Here is a 12,985-nt window from a genome sequence, read left to right as displayed (position 1 = left end):
ATGAGTAAGGGCTTCACATAAGTATGTTCACCTTACCTTTCCTCACAGACCTTGGGATCCTTTGGCATAAATGAAACTAGGACTTCATGTTCTTCACCAGGCTTAAGGAATAAATTTTCTGGATCCACTGAAAAGTGACTTCCTGGTCCTGGGACCTGAACAATCATAGCCATCGCTCAGTGTTGACTCATCCAAGTGCAGCCCACCCTCAGTCAAGCTTGTCCTATGTGCACTTTTCACTATGACAGGTTATTTGTCCCTTCTTCCTTGTCCATCACTGTCCCAACTTATTTATTCTTTTGAAGAATATATATTTTTTCTCCTTATTCCTCCATAACAAACCTATCTCCCCTCTACCCCCAAAGCCCAGTCCTTCCACCCTCTCCCAGGTCTACCCACAGGTCTCAACTCATGTCCACCGTGGGGACCAATCTTCTCCATCCTATCTCACCACGAGATGATACACACATTTTTTTCAGCACTAGTCAGAAGCCGGTTCTTGAACTCAGGACATCAGGCTCTGACACAAGGGCACTGGGGCATGCTGCCTGCCAGCGGCACCCAGCTCTCACAACACAGACGATTCTCTAGTTTGACCCTTAGGCTCTGCCAGGACAGGAAGTCCTGCAGCCTTCAGAAGTGAGATCTTTACAGTCAAAAGAGAGATCGAATGAAAGAAACTCTTACCTTGATATCTAAGTAAACTTCAATATTGCCAGCATTTTTCAAAGGCAGGTACTGCTTTGTTGAGGAATTCACACCAGCCAGCAAGTGCACAGTCTAAAGGACAGGACAAAACCCACACTTACAAAATGGACCTGATTCAATGCATCAGCCGGCACACAAAACAGCGACAGCCAGGAACTGAGGTACCTGTAAGTCCCTAGGAGCATGGATTCGAGCCACTCCTGCTCTTGCTCGGAGACCCACACTGCTAAGAACTGGTGTAGGGTTTGGGCTGTCAACTTCTATATCCACTCTCGCCAAGAATTCTTCTGCAGGGTCTAGAATCTCTACAAAAGTTCATTCTTTTAGTTCAGAGACTAGAGTTATTTAATCCTAATGCTCTCATCAGCCAACACAATGCCCTTAGGGAACACAAGAAGATTTAGACAAGAGTTTTTTTTAAAGAATTAAAGGAGAAACAGAAAAGATTGGAAAGGGGTGGGGGGAGAGAGGGAGATGGGGGGGGGGGAGAGAGAGAGAGAGAGAGAGAGAGAGAGAGAGAGAACGAACTCCCCCACAGGTTTTCTATGACACTTGGTTGGGTTACCCATAAATACACAGGTTTGACCCAAAATATCATACCATCTGCCCATTTTCTAAACATAAAATTCTTAACAATTGTCAAAATAGTCACTTTTAATGAGAGAGAAAATAAGCTTGAAATTTATAGTTTATTTAGATATAAGTAATTCCCACAAAGTACAAATATGATACCTGAAGAAGCAATTTGTTTCTTTGGACTATGAAAAAGAACCCAAATTATCAGAAATTCAGGATCCTACAAAACAGAAAAAAAAAAAAGAATTATTATTATTATTTTAGTGTATACTAGTTAAAATAAGAATAAAGTCTTAATGAGAGAAGAGCCAGCTCCTCAACCCGCCTAGCCTACCTGTCCTTCCTGACTGGCAGGCATCACATGACTGACCACAGAGGGGGCTGCCAGCTGAGCAATCACATCGGCATAAGGAGCAGCTTTCAGAGAAGCATGAATGGGTTCCTTGGAAAAGGTGAAGCAGCACCAGGCTAAGGCGTTCTATTCAGAAACAGAAGGGTCAAGTTCAGTAAAGCCACAGTGCTATCTCTGGCAACAGAACCCTCAACAACACAATTTACTTCCACCAGAAAAATCAGCCAAGGGTATCAGTAGTCTATAATTCCAAACCATGTCCTCTGTAACGTTTCCTACTCTGTTGATACTCACAGCATTAATGGTCAGTCTGACCGGGACAGTGGCATGTGTCCTGTTTATCAGCTTTAGTGGTAGAGCCTTCCAGCCACCATAAGTCAAGTCACCAAAATTAAGAACACCTTTCTCTTCTGTTTCTACCTAAGTTTGAGAAAAAACTGATTTATGAAAAACATACATGAATAAAGACCATACCTTATGTACATATAACTGCCTCTTCTGACCACAATCACTACTCAATGTTGAAAGTGAATTTAGACCTAAGTTTTTCCTAAGCTATTTTATAATTGCTTATTTTCAACAAAACTAAATGTTAAATTCTTCTTTTTAGGGAGTTCATGTACATAAATTCCTAAGATTAGCTGCTGCTATTCTGAAAAAACTACTGGATCTTAAGAGAAAATGAGAATTTTATAAAGTATATAAATCTCCCTTCAATGAGTTCAATTCTTAGAATATACATTTCTCAGTTCCCTTCAAAACTATCATGAAGGCGTGGGGTTGTGGCTCAGCAGTAGAGCGCTTGCCTAGCACTTGCAAGGCCCTGGGTTTGATCCTCAGCACCACATAAAAAAATAAATAGATAGATAAACAAATACAATAAAAATATTTAAAAAAAACCTATCATGAATATCTTGGCATTTTCAGATTGCATCCAAACTTCTGATACTATGAAAATATTTAAAATGACATTTAACTAGATATATCAAAAGTTTAAAGCAGGTGCTTACTACATGACAACACTGACTTTTTCAAACGTGGAAGGACACCTAGTAGATGCTCATAGCCTGACCCATGTAGAAATGCTAGGCAATATTTAACACTTTTTTTCTTTCTTTTTTTTTATCTAACCAAACATAAAATACAAGGAAACCAAAGGCAGACTGCCCAGTGGGAGGGAACTGACTCTGGTGTCCCATGAGGGTCTGGGGTCCAGAGTCAACCCCAAGATGGTTGAGCTTTAATACCCTTGGAAGACAGGACTTCAAGCTCGCTTGCTGGGGGCAGGGTGGGACAGAATGGAAATTGAACTTCATGCAAAAAACCCCAAAATTAAAAGAAGTGCCCTTTTTAGAAATTAAAAGGGAACTGGAAAAAACTCTGTTCCCATGCCTGGAAAAATACCAGGGAGCCTGTCTAGGCATGGGGGTGCCTGAAGAATCACATGGAGAACAGGAAAACCTGAACTTAGGCCTGAAGAGCCCCAGCTGAGACTCTGCAACATGATCTCCAGGAGTGCTCCAAAGACCAGGGCAACATGGGCCCCCTACAGCAAAAGCAGCCTAAATGAATGTGCGCTTATGTTAAAACTTGTAAGTATCAATTAAAAAAAATCAGAAGCCACGTGAAGAAAATAATCAAGAAGACTAAAATAAATAAATAAATAAATAATTAACAGAAGCACTAGTACCTCCAGAACCTGAAATAAACTAGAGGGTCCCTAACTTTATTAGGGCTAGGGAAACACAGTGGTCTCTCAGTGCCAGGCAGTGGCAGCCTGCTATGGCTCCCCTAAGCCACGTGGCCACAAAAAGAAACAGTGACAGTATATCCAGAGCACACTGCATCTGTATTCATGAGAGAGCTGACACGAGTATAAAATAGGCTCTATGCTAGATAGTTCTGCCCAGCTGCAGGCTAAGGTAAGTGCTCTGAGTAGTTTAAGGTAGCTTAGACTCAGCTATAATATTTGGTAGGTTTGAGGTATTAAATGCACTTTCCATTTATAATATTTCCACTTATGATGAGTTTATCAAGATACAACCCCATTGTAAACTGAGGCACATCTGTATAAGTTCATCTTAAATACAGATACAACAGGATCCATGATGGAGGGGAAAGCAGAATATTCATAAAGCAATGGTGAGCAAAACCAATGTATGCACAGCTGGATCGACCATATCTATTAACATATCTTAATGTTGAGATATAAAAAGCTATTTGGAACTAGAAAATTAAAAATAGTAAGAAAAAGATGAGTCCTAAAATGATCAAAATGTATTGTTTGGGGGATAGAACAGCACTCCTGATTAGCTTTAGACTTAGGTAACCAATGTGATAAAAATAGAAATAAAATGTATAATTTCCAAAACTAGTCCAAAGAAGGGCAAGAAAAACACTGAATTTTTAAAAGATACTATAATAAAATATATGCTGCATACTGAAAAATAGAGAGATGGAAATAGATATCTAAGAAATTAGTTAACAAGGGGCTGGGGCTGTGGCTCATTGGTAGAGCTCTTGCCTAGCATGTATGAGGCACGGGGTTCGATTCTCAGCACCACATATAAATAAATAAATAAATAAATATCCATCAACAACTAATAAAAATATTTTTTAAAAAAAGAAATTAGTTAACAAAAGATGATAGAAATATTAACTCCAGACAAAAGAGACTTTAATACAGAACGGATAAAAAGCATTGCTGCTTAAAAGGAAGCATTTCATGTAAAAGATAAAGCAATTCTGAGCCTAAAACACACGTGACAATACAGCTTCAGGACACCAAAGACAAAACTGATAGAAATTATAATTCTCCATATAGGAGAAATCCCACATCTACAGCCACCTCTCTCAGAAGCTGAAAGTCTAAGCTAACCAACGTGTTGGCAAGGACACAGGGAAAGGAAAAGAACTCCAGGACACATACGCACTCAGGACTGAAGAGAAGAACCACCGTGCCTTTTAGACAGGCAGGAGCAGCAGGACTGAACACACACGGGCTTCAGATGATCTCCATCTTGTATTTGAGCACAAAAAGGAAGGGGGGCACAAAAAGGAAGGGGGGCATCCCAACACCCCCACATAGCTGGAAACCACAAAAGCATTTAAAGACTTTCTAGGCAACTTTAGTACTTTAGAACTTTAGTATACAAACTTCTGGGATGTACCTATGAAATACAATATTCTAAAAACCATGTAATTTAGAAATATTGCTATCTGTACTTCTGATTTGAATCAAGAGCTCAAAAAACATTAATCAAGCCCCTGTGTGCCAGGCACATTCTGGATATGAACAACAGAAATACAGATGCTGCCCACAAGGGACTCACACTTTAGTAGGGCAAAGAGGGTAGACAGCAACAACACACAAGGAACAGAGGCTATAACTTAGTGATGACTTATGCTGTCAGATGATGAAAGGTGTCCAGTGAAAGAGCAAAGTAAGCCAAAGAGAAGGGGAGGGTGGGGTGAGAGGCAGGGGGAACTGCCAATCCCTTCACAGAGTCAGGTGACATCCCTTCAGAGGCCCAGAGACATGAGAGTGAAGCCTTCCACCATCCGTGGGAGGAGGATCCTACTCAGAAGGCGAAGGCACCCAAACTGAGCCCAGCAACATCAACAGCAGGGGCTTCTCCACCACTGAAGCTGCTCCTGAGCTGTCCATAGGTGTCCAGAAAGCTCACTCCCACAGCACTTTTTCATCTATGTGTGATGTTGTCACTGAAAACTATTGCAAGCTGCACTAATTCATATAACAAAGAACAGCTGTTTGCTCTTGTGGTGCTGGAGACTATACCCAAGGCCCTGTCATGTTAGGCAAGTGCTCTGCTACTAAGCTGGACCACAGTTCAGAATATTTGATTTTATTTATTCTATACACATATATTCAAGATTTCCCCCACTGCTTACTTACCATACTGCTTCTTAAAGTGATACTTAAAAGCTAGTGTATAATTTACTTACATAATCTGGTTAAATTTCAATGTCCTTTTTTACCATCAATTATGCCAAATGACTGTTCAAACATATCACACTAATATCCACTCAAGTAATAATGCATTTCCCCAAGGAGAGAATATGTAGGGAAGGACCCAGCAGGACCCAGCTTCTCCCCCTATTCCCAGAGATATTTTTATATCTGGTATATAGAGTCCTACCTGACTGTGTTATATTTAAAATTTCAGCCCAACTAAAGATAATAAGTTGAAAGGGAACAAGAATGGGAAAAAATAACCACAAAGCATAATAATTAGCAAACAATTATAATCCAGAATATAAGGAACATCTACAAAAAATCAATACTTTCAAAACAAAAGAAAAATGGGCAGAGAAAGGGAAAGCAAATATAGTTAACAACAAAGAGAAAAAGATACTAAATGTAACTAGTAATCCAAGCACACAAATTAAAATATAAGCCACATCCAAGAAATAAGCAACCAATTTAAAACAAGTAAACAATTAGAAAACTAACCCTAATGTTAGCACTAATAGGAGCTCTCATACATTTCTTGTGGGCACATAAATTAAGAGAGTAAATTGGCAAAGATACAAAAATAAAGATACGCACACTGCTACATATGTTTGCTGTAGTACCTGGGAGATCCTCCGCCAATCGCTCTGTTTCTGTGGGTGGGGCCTCTATACCATTCTTGAACCATGCCTCACACTCCCTACTCAACCCTGCTTGTCCCTCAGGGCCCATGTCCACTCCTCTAAGAAATCAACTTTAATTGGTCTGGATGATGCTGAATGATCCTTACTTACTCCAGTGGTCCCCAAAACTGTCGGGTAGACTCAAAGCTCTGACACAAACATCGGGATTCTTGAAGTTCATCAACTGATTCCAATGCACAGCCCTGTTTTGGAACAATGCCTTACACTGCTCAATGCCACTGACTTGAGCTGCTCACGCAAGACGTGACAACTTTAAATATGGCCGCCTAGCAGTGATTTTCATGTGTGCTACAAAAATGTAAGCTCCTTAAGTGCAGGTTCAAAAGCCTCGTGTACACATACTGACACGCAGATGATTAACAGCTGTGTTCTCAATTGGGGGGCAGTTGAGGGGGGAATGCAACACCTCCCGGAGATGTTTTGGGTTATCAGGACTGGGAAAGGACTATTACTGGTATCTAACAAACGTAGGCCAGGGACAACACTCAACATCCCATACAACAAAAGACGGGACCCTCACCAGTAAAGAATTTGAGCCCAAAATGTCAATAGTGTTAAAGTTGAAAACTGATCAAGAGAAAAGCAATCACAGCAGAGTTGATGGAGAAATACATAAACTGGCACTTCAGAAAAAGATCATTAACAGTTTATAATAAAGAGAACATCTACGAATTCTACTTTCTCCTCCCTACCCTAGAAATTGTCGGGTGAAGTTAATAAGCATTCCTCTGGGAAAAGTGTACTGTGAGAAAACCGTGGGATAATTTTCCTCAGCCTCCCGAGAGGCTGCCTTGGCCCTCACACCCACATCCCAGCTCTAAACTACAAGTCACTGCTACGGTTTTGTTGAACAAAACAACAAATTAGCTTTAGTAGGAGCTCAGTAACACCTGTGGGTTAAATAAACATGTTAGGTTCTGTTAAACTTTTAGGAATCAACTCGCTTTAATGAGCATTCTTGTCTGTGCCCTCTCCCGTTCCTCCATCCTGCCCTGTTAGTTCTAATTTCATTATTGCTTAAGAAGAGGCACTTCTTGGAAGTACCTACACTATAGCTAAGGCTGCCTTCTGTAATCCCTCTGACTAAGTAGGTCTTGGGGAGCCTAGAAAGCTCCCCGTGTCATTCCAACGTGCAGCCAGGGCAGGAACCTACTGTCCTCAACAGGTGTGTCATCCAAGGAGCATTTATATCATCCCAGTTTGGGTAGACTGATTTTTCTTTCACTTTCAGAAAATGGATGACTGTAGAAGAGGAAGGCTTGCAGCTAGCAAGGACTCTTCAGGCACAGAGAAAGGAGAAGCAGCGTGTACCTAGTGCTCTCCTAAGTGTATGTCAAATACACAATGGAATCAGTGGGAAATAGGGTTTAAAACTCTGCTTTACAAACATCTTAGTAAGTGTATTTATGTTTCCTGTAATAAAAAACAAAATAATTTCAAATTCTGGAATACAAGATTCTAAGAACTAATGTTCAGCTTGAAATTAACTTTGTGGCACATTGGCCCACATTTATTTTTCCCAAATATTACATCTAAGGTTAAACAGCCTATATTAAAACACCAGGAATGACAAGACTCGTTTACCTCAATAACAGGGGTCTCGGCGATAGCAGTGAAAATGACTTTGCTCGCCAAAGCTTCTGCTTGTGCTATTGTCTCAGAATCTGCTGAAAATGGCCAAGAAGCAACACTGAACATACATCGGAAAATCCCAGGACTGGATGGTATGAAAAGTACTTTTATCTCCTCTGTGGCATGAGGTCTTATGATGACTTTATTCTTGAAAACTAGACAAGGACATGTTGAAAGATCCACCTTTAAAAAAAAAAAACCCACAGGATTTGTTAAGAAATGGCTTTGCATTGAAAATCAAGGAGAATATCCAAGTTTAAAATTCCTTTTCACAGTTAATTGAAAATCTAGACATTTATTATCTGTTCGAAAATACTCACATTTTACAACTTACTATCTGTCAACTCGCTCCCCAGTTTGAACTACTCTTACTGCATCAAGAATGGGTCTCCCTAGCCTATTTTAAAGCAAACACATTTATCTATACTCTCACTCTTCTTAAAAGAGGCACTAAAAGTGGAAGCACTTGGCCCTGGAAAGCTCTCTGGAACATGGCTTCTGCATCTGCACCATGTGGGGCAGGGAGTCAGGCTGATCTCTCAGGGCCTCAATAAGACCCCAGTACTGCAATTATGGCTCCCATTAGACAGTCCTCCTCACTGTAGATGGGGATCTTCTTCCCACTCCCACATCCACAGACAGGACTACGCAGACTCCCAGATTCCCTTAATCAAATCTCACCTTCCACTCTCAAGCCTTCCTCCAATCACCTGCTTTTCATGACCAAGGATCTGAAAGCAGGGAGGAAAGGAAGTGGCAAGGTAGAGACACTTTTACTTTAGGAGGAAAAAGGGAGGAGCAAGTTTATCTGCCAACGCTGGCTAGCAAGCAGTATTGCAGACAAGACACGTCAGAAGGCAGCCATGGACAATATTCCCCCTTCCCTGCTCACTCTGTTCAAATGAGATCTACATTTGGAATTAAAGCAGCAGTCACTGACCATGTGGGAGACCCAGACCATGCAAGTTAATGTTAACTTGTTAAAACTGGGTTTTTTGGGGGCTGGGGCTAGGGCTCAGTGGTAGCGCTCTTGCCTTGCATGTGTGAGGCACTGGGTTCAATTCTTAGCACCCTGTATAAATAAAATAAAGATCTATCAACAACTAAGGGAAAACATACTTTTTTTAAAAAACTGGGTTTTTTTTCAAGTATTTCAAAAGATCATGTAGGAAAATGATCAGATCAATTAGTCAAAAAGACTACCCTTAACTCAATAAAGACATAACCCCAAGGGTGACGTGTTTCTTTCTTTCCTTTTTTTTGGATATATGATAGCAACTTATAGCCAATCCTATCTCAAGAAACCAACAAGTAGAGACCAGAAACTCAAAACATTCAGTGATTTAACAGCACTAAAAGCAACCTGACATACTTTAATAAATAAACGATAAAACAATGATTAATAGCCAATGGAAAACGCAAAACACGTTCAGATGTCACTTCTTCCACTGTGAGTAAAACAACCAAAAGGGCACTGAAGAAGGATCCCATTCCAGTGCATGTGCGCAGGGTGGACGAATCCAGAGGGAAGTCAGTGCTTCCCCATGCATAGCTGTGAAGCCAAGAAGACGCAGAAAGCTTACCTTTTCACCATTAACGCTAACACTGAGAACCCCAATGCTGACTTGTAGCCAACGGCCAGTTGGATTGAGTACACTAAGGTAGGTCTGCGAAGCAATACTGACACAGCAAGCATGAGGAAACTTCAACTCCTCAGGCACTCTGACGCTGTCTGCATGAGAAGACATCAAAACAAGCATTCAGATCAAACACCTTGTTAAAAGCAGGAGAGGTCAAATGGAATTTATAATATAAGACTGCCTACTTTACGAGTCCCAGGACAGTGCCCTGGGTGTGCAGGAGCCCTTGATGCTGCACAAACCTGAGTGGAGGCCTGCTAACAATTATTCCTCCTCTATCCAGACCAGGAGAAGAAAAAAAAAATTATAATTTTTCAAACTCACAACGTACAGCCAATTAACTCACTCATGTTATTATTAGTTGGAAATCTGTCCTTTTTCCTCTCCCAAATTATAAGCCACTGCCTGAATTAGAAAGAAACCACAGAGGCTCTAATCTTCAGAAGTGCCATCTTTCCCCCATCTTTTCCATCCTCACGCAAACACCTTGAAGGACAGAGAAGACAGTACTACGGTGGACGGGTACAGTGCCCAGCCCTGTTGAGCAGACCACTGTCAGGGAAATACCTATCCCTGTGGGGAGAGCAGGAGTTCTGCCCACCACCATATCACCTCTCTGAACTCCTAAGGTATGTCAAGGACTCCTAACGTGGTCACTTCCTAGTTGAAAGAACAAAAATCCAAGCATAGAGCAGAAGAATGAGGAGAAAGTCAAGGAACCTTTCCACCTGCATAAGCTTACTGTTCTAAGCCAACTTAAGGGACTTCTGTGTAGAAATATTATTCTGTTCTCCAAACAGAGAACAAAACTTGTAAGAAAGTATGGCCAGTATCCCCTTGAAACACTGGTTTGACAATCCCATTTGACAAAAAGCAACCTTTAAATAGTAAAAGGAACAGTAGAAAAAAAGAGACAAGAAGCATCTCACCACATCCTGACATGGTTCCTGAATCCCAGGATTCCACTCCAGACTGCACAGTAAAAGATGGTACTGAGCTTAGCAGGTTCTGATGTAAGGTATTAGAACACCGGGTATAGAGAGAAGTGGGACCCATCAATCCAGGGGTGAGATCAGGTCCCAGGTAAATCCCCATAGCCATGGAGTTCTGAACGTGGTCTCCTGCGATAGCAGGGTAAGTAAAGCATCCTGAGAACCCACAGGCCGAGGCGCTGCCTGAATGGCACTGAGGCAAGGCAACGTTCCCTGCTGAAGACAGTGTATCCACATACTGCTGGTTCAAGGGAGCGGTGCTGAGAGAATGTGCCGTCCAGAGTGTGGGGTGCACTGCAGGTACATTCTGCACCTCCTCAGCAGAGCCGTGAGCCATGAGTTGGGAGACGGGGCCTCGCAGGTTTCCAGAGGTGTTCTGATTAGGAATCTGGCCACTGAACTCACTGTTGGTGCTCGAGGTGTCTTTAGAAATGACTCTCTGACCTTCTTCCATGGACCTCAGGCAGGACACAGCAAGGTGAGATGAGGCTAGCCCCCCCACCTGATGGCTCAGACCTGGCTTGCTCAGGAGAGCCTCGCTGACTGGATCCAGGTCACTGCGGTTTGATGTCAAACGTTCTTCACTGGTTTCCAATGGCTCTCCTCTTTTGGAGGAAGGATCTTGACTTGATTCTCCACCCTCAGGTCTGCTACTCAGAGAAGTAGTTTCAGTCACATTTTTCAAATCAGACTGGCTCTGAATAAGAGATGATGAGGCTCTTCTTCCTCTATTCTGAAATGGAACCTTTTTTCTCAGCTTTTCCATAGCATGTTCCTCCAATGGTGCTAGGCTTGATTGAATAATTGTGGTGCTCAACTCACTGGTGATATCACTCTTGAGTGTGACAAAATAATTTTCAAAATTATCCACAGATAGATTGAATATAACAAATTCAAACCACACTGTTATAATCTCACACAAAATCAGAAAAGGATCTGACATTATCTCTCTGAAAATGAGCTGGTTTACACAAAGAAAAGTAGCCTGGAAGCTGTGAAATGTAGGTATGGAAACCTCCTCTGGACCAAAGCTTTAAAAACAAAGATATTGATAAAGAAAGATTATTTGTTGGTTATTAACAATAACAATAGATATTTGGGGGCCAAGTAGTAGGAGACAAGCACTGCCCTCACATAGTATTCCTCCTCAAGGGTGAAGAAACAGGTTTAGGAAGGTTTAGTCTGTCTGAGGAAGCAACAGAGGACAGGCTGTCTGACGCCATCACTCAGTTCTTAACCACTAGGCGAAGAACACAGAGTCAATATCTACCACCACCAAAAAGATAGTATTCAATGAAATGGATGTAATACTCCACCCTAACACTGCACCCTGTATTTCACAGATTGGTGGAGGAGGTCTACACCACAGGCCCACAATAATCAAATTCAGCTCCTTAAGAAACTCACTTCTGTCACACTCGCCACACACACACACTTCCTCAAGACAGGCTCATACTGTCTCTTACCTGAATGACTACAGTAGCTTCATGTCAAACCTCCCTGATTTTAATCTTGCTCTCCCCGACTCCCTCCACCACACTGCTATTGGAATGAGCTTTTAAGATAGGAAAACATATCCTGTTGGTGTCCACCTTAGAAGCCTTCACACTAAGTTATACATCCAAGCCTCTCTCCCTTGGGCTCACCTTCTTTTCTACCCTTCTCCTTTCCCATGTGAGATTCACTGCCACCCTTCTACACACAGCTCCCCATTCCCCATCTTCCTCCATCTGTTACCTGGCTTCCTCCGTCAACTGCAAGTAGCTCTGCAAAATCAGGCTTCACCAAACTCCCTCTCATAAACCTGCTGAACTACCCCCATCCTGTGGTGAGACTTTTGGCCACCTCTCTAGGAATCCCCACAGCATCTGGGTGCCCTGTATACTTTGTTACAGCACACAATATAGCTCTTTGCACCAGACAGAGAGCTTCTGAGGGCAGACTCTGGAGCTCCCCATACGGACCTCTAGTGCCCACCAAGCATGAACTCATATGCACATACACATACTAATTCATTTTAAAGGTAAATCAGCAACGCAACAGTTAAAGAGGCCTGAACTCAGTCAGAGTCAAAGAGAAGGACACAAAGCCTTACTAAAGCAGCAGTCCAAGTGCCTCCCACCTTGCAGTCCTCTGGGCCACTGTCAGCAGTTGTGGGAGGACAGGCGCTCTCCTGTTCAGAGACGTAAGTCAGCCTGCTCATATCAGTATGGGAACACACCAACTGAGACAACTCGCTCTCAGAAGAGGACTTTTGGTGACAAGTTGCAGAATCAAGAGACTCCAAAACACACCTGAAAAGGAAATGAATACCTCATGTTGGAATCATCTACGCTTTACTGCTGCCTGCCTATAAACTTGGAAGTAATTCAACCGTGGGTTCAACATTTACATTTAATTATCTAAAA

General features: G+C 42.0%; 1 protein-coding gene across 5 annotated transcripts in view; it reads right to left on the bottom strand.

Annotated features, from left to right (window-relative positions):
• The window catches only part of Cep192 (centrosomal protein 192), a 102,977-nt gene that overhangs the window by 36,172 nt on the left and 53,820 nt on the right, over positions 1-12,985 (bottom strand). For 3 of the 5 annotated variants that reach the window (XM_071602492.1, XM_071602493.1, XM_071602497.1), the window contains 10 exons: positions 12,673-12,871; positions 10,515-11,412; positions 9,529-9,677; positions 7,898-8,128; positions 1,931-2,056; positions 1,619-1,762; positions 1,441-1,504; positions 874-1,013; positions 688-780; positions 37-155 (listed from right to left, as the gene is read on the bottom strand). In XM_071602492.1, the coding sequence (XP_071458593.1) occupies positions 37-155; positions 688-780; positions 874-1,013; positions 1,441-1,504; positions 1,619-1,762; positions 1,931-2,056; positions 7,898-8,128; positions 9,529-9,677; positions 10,515-11,412; positions 12,673-12,871 (2,163 nt within the window). The remainder of the gene's footprint in view (positions 1-36; positions 156-687; positions 781-873; positions 1,014-1,440; positions 1,505-1,618; positions 1,763-1,930; positions 2,057-7,897; positions 8,129-9,528; positions 9,678-10,514; positions 11,413-12,672; positions 12,872-12,985) is intronic. The other 2 variants (XM_071602494.1, XM_071602496.1) reach the window with 2 other exon arrangements.

The sequence above is a fragment of the Marmota flaviventris genome, chromosome 16 (assembly GCF_047511675.1).
Source record: "Marmota flaviventris isolate mMarFla1 chromosome 16, mMarFla1.hap1, whole genome shotgun sequence".
Classification (NCBI taxonomy): domain Eukaryota; kingdom Metazoa; phylum Chordata; class Mammalia; order Rodentia; family Sciuridae; genus Marmota; species Marmota flaviventris.
The sequence above is the reverse complement of the archived record's forward strand: the minus strand, read 5'-3'. Positions and strand labels throughout refer to the sequence as shown.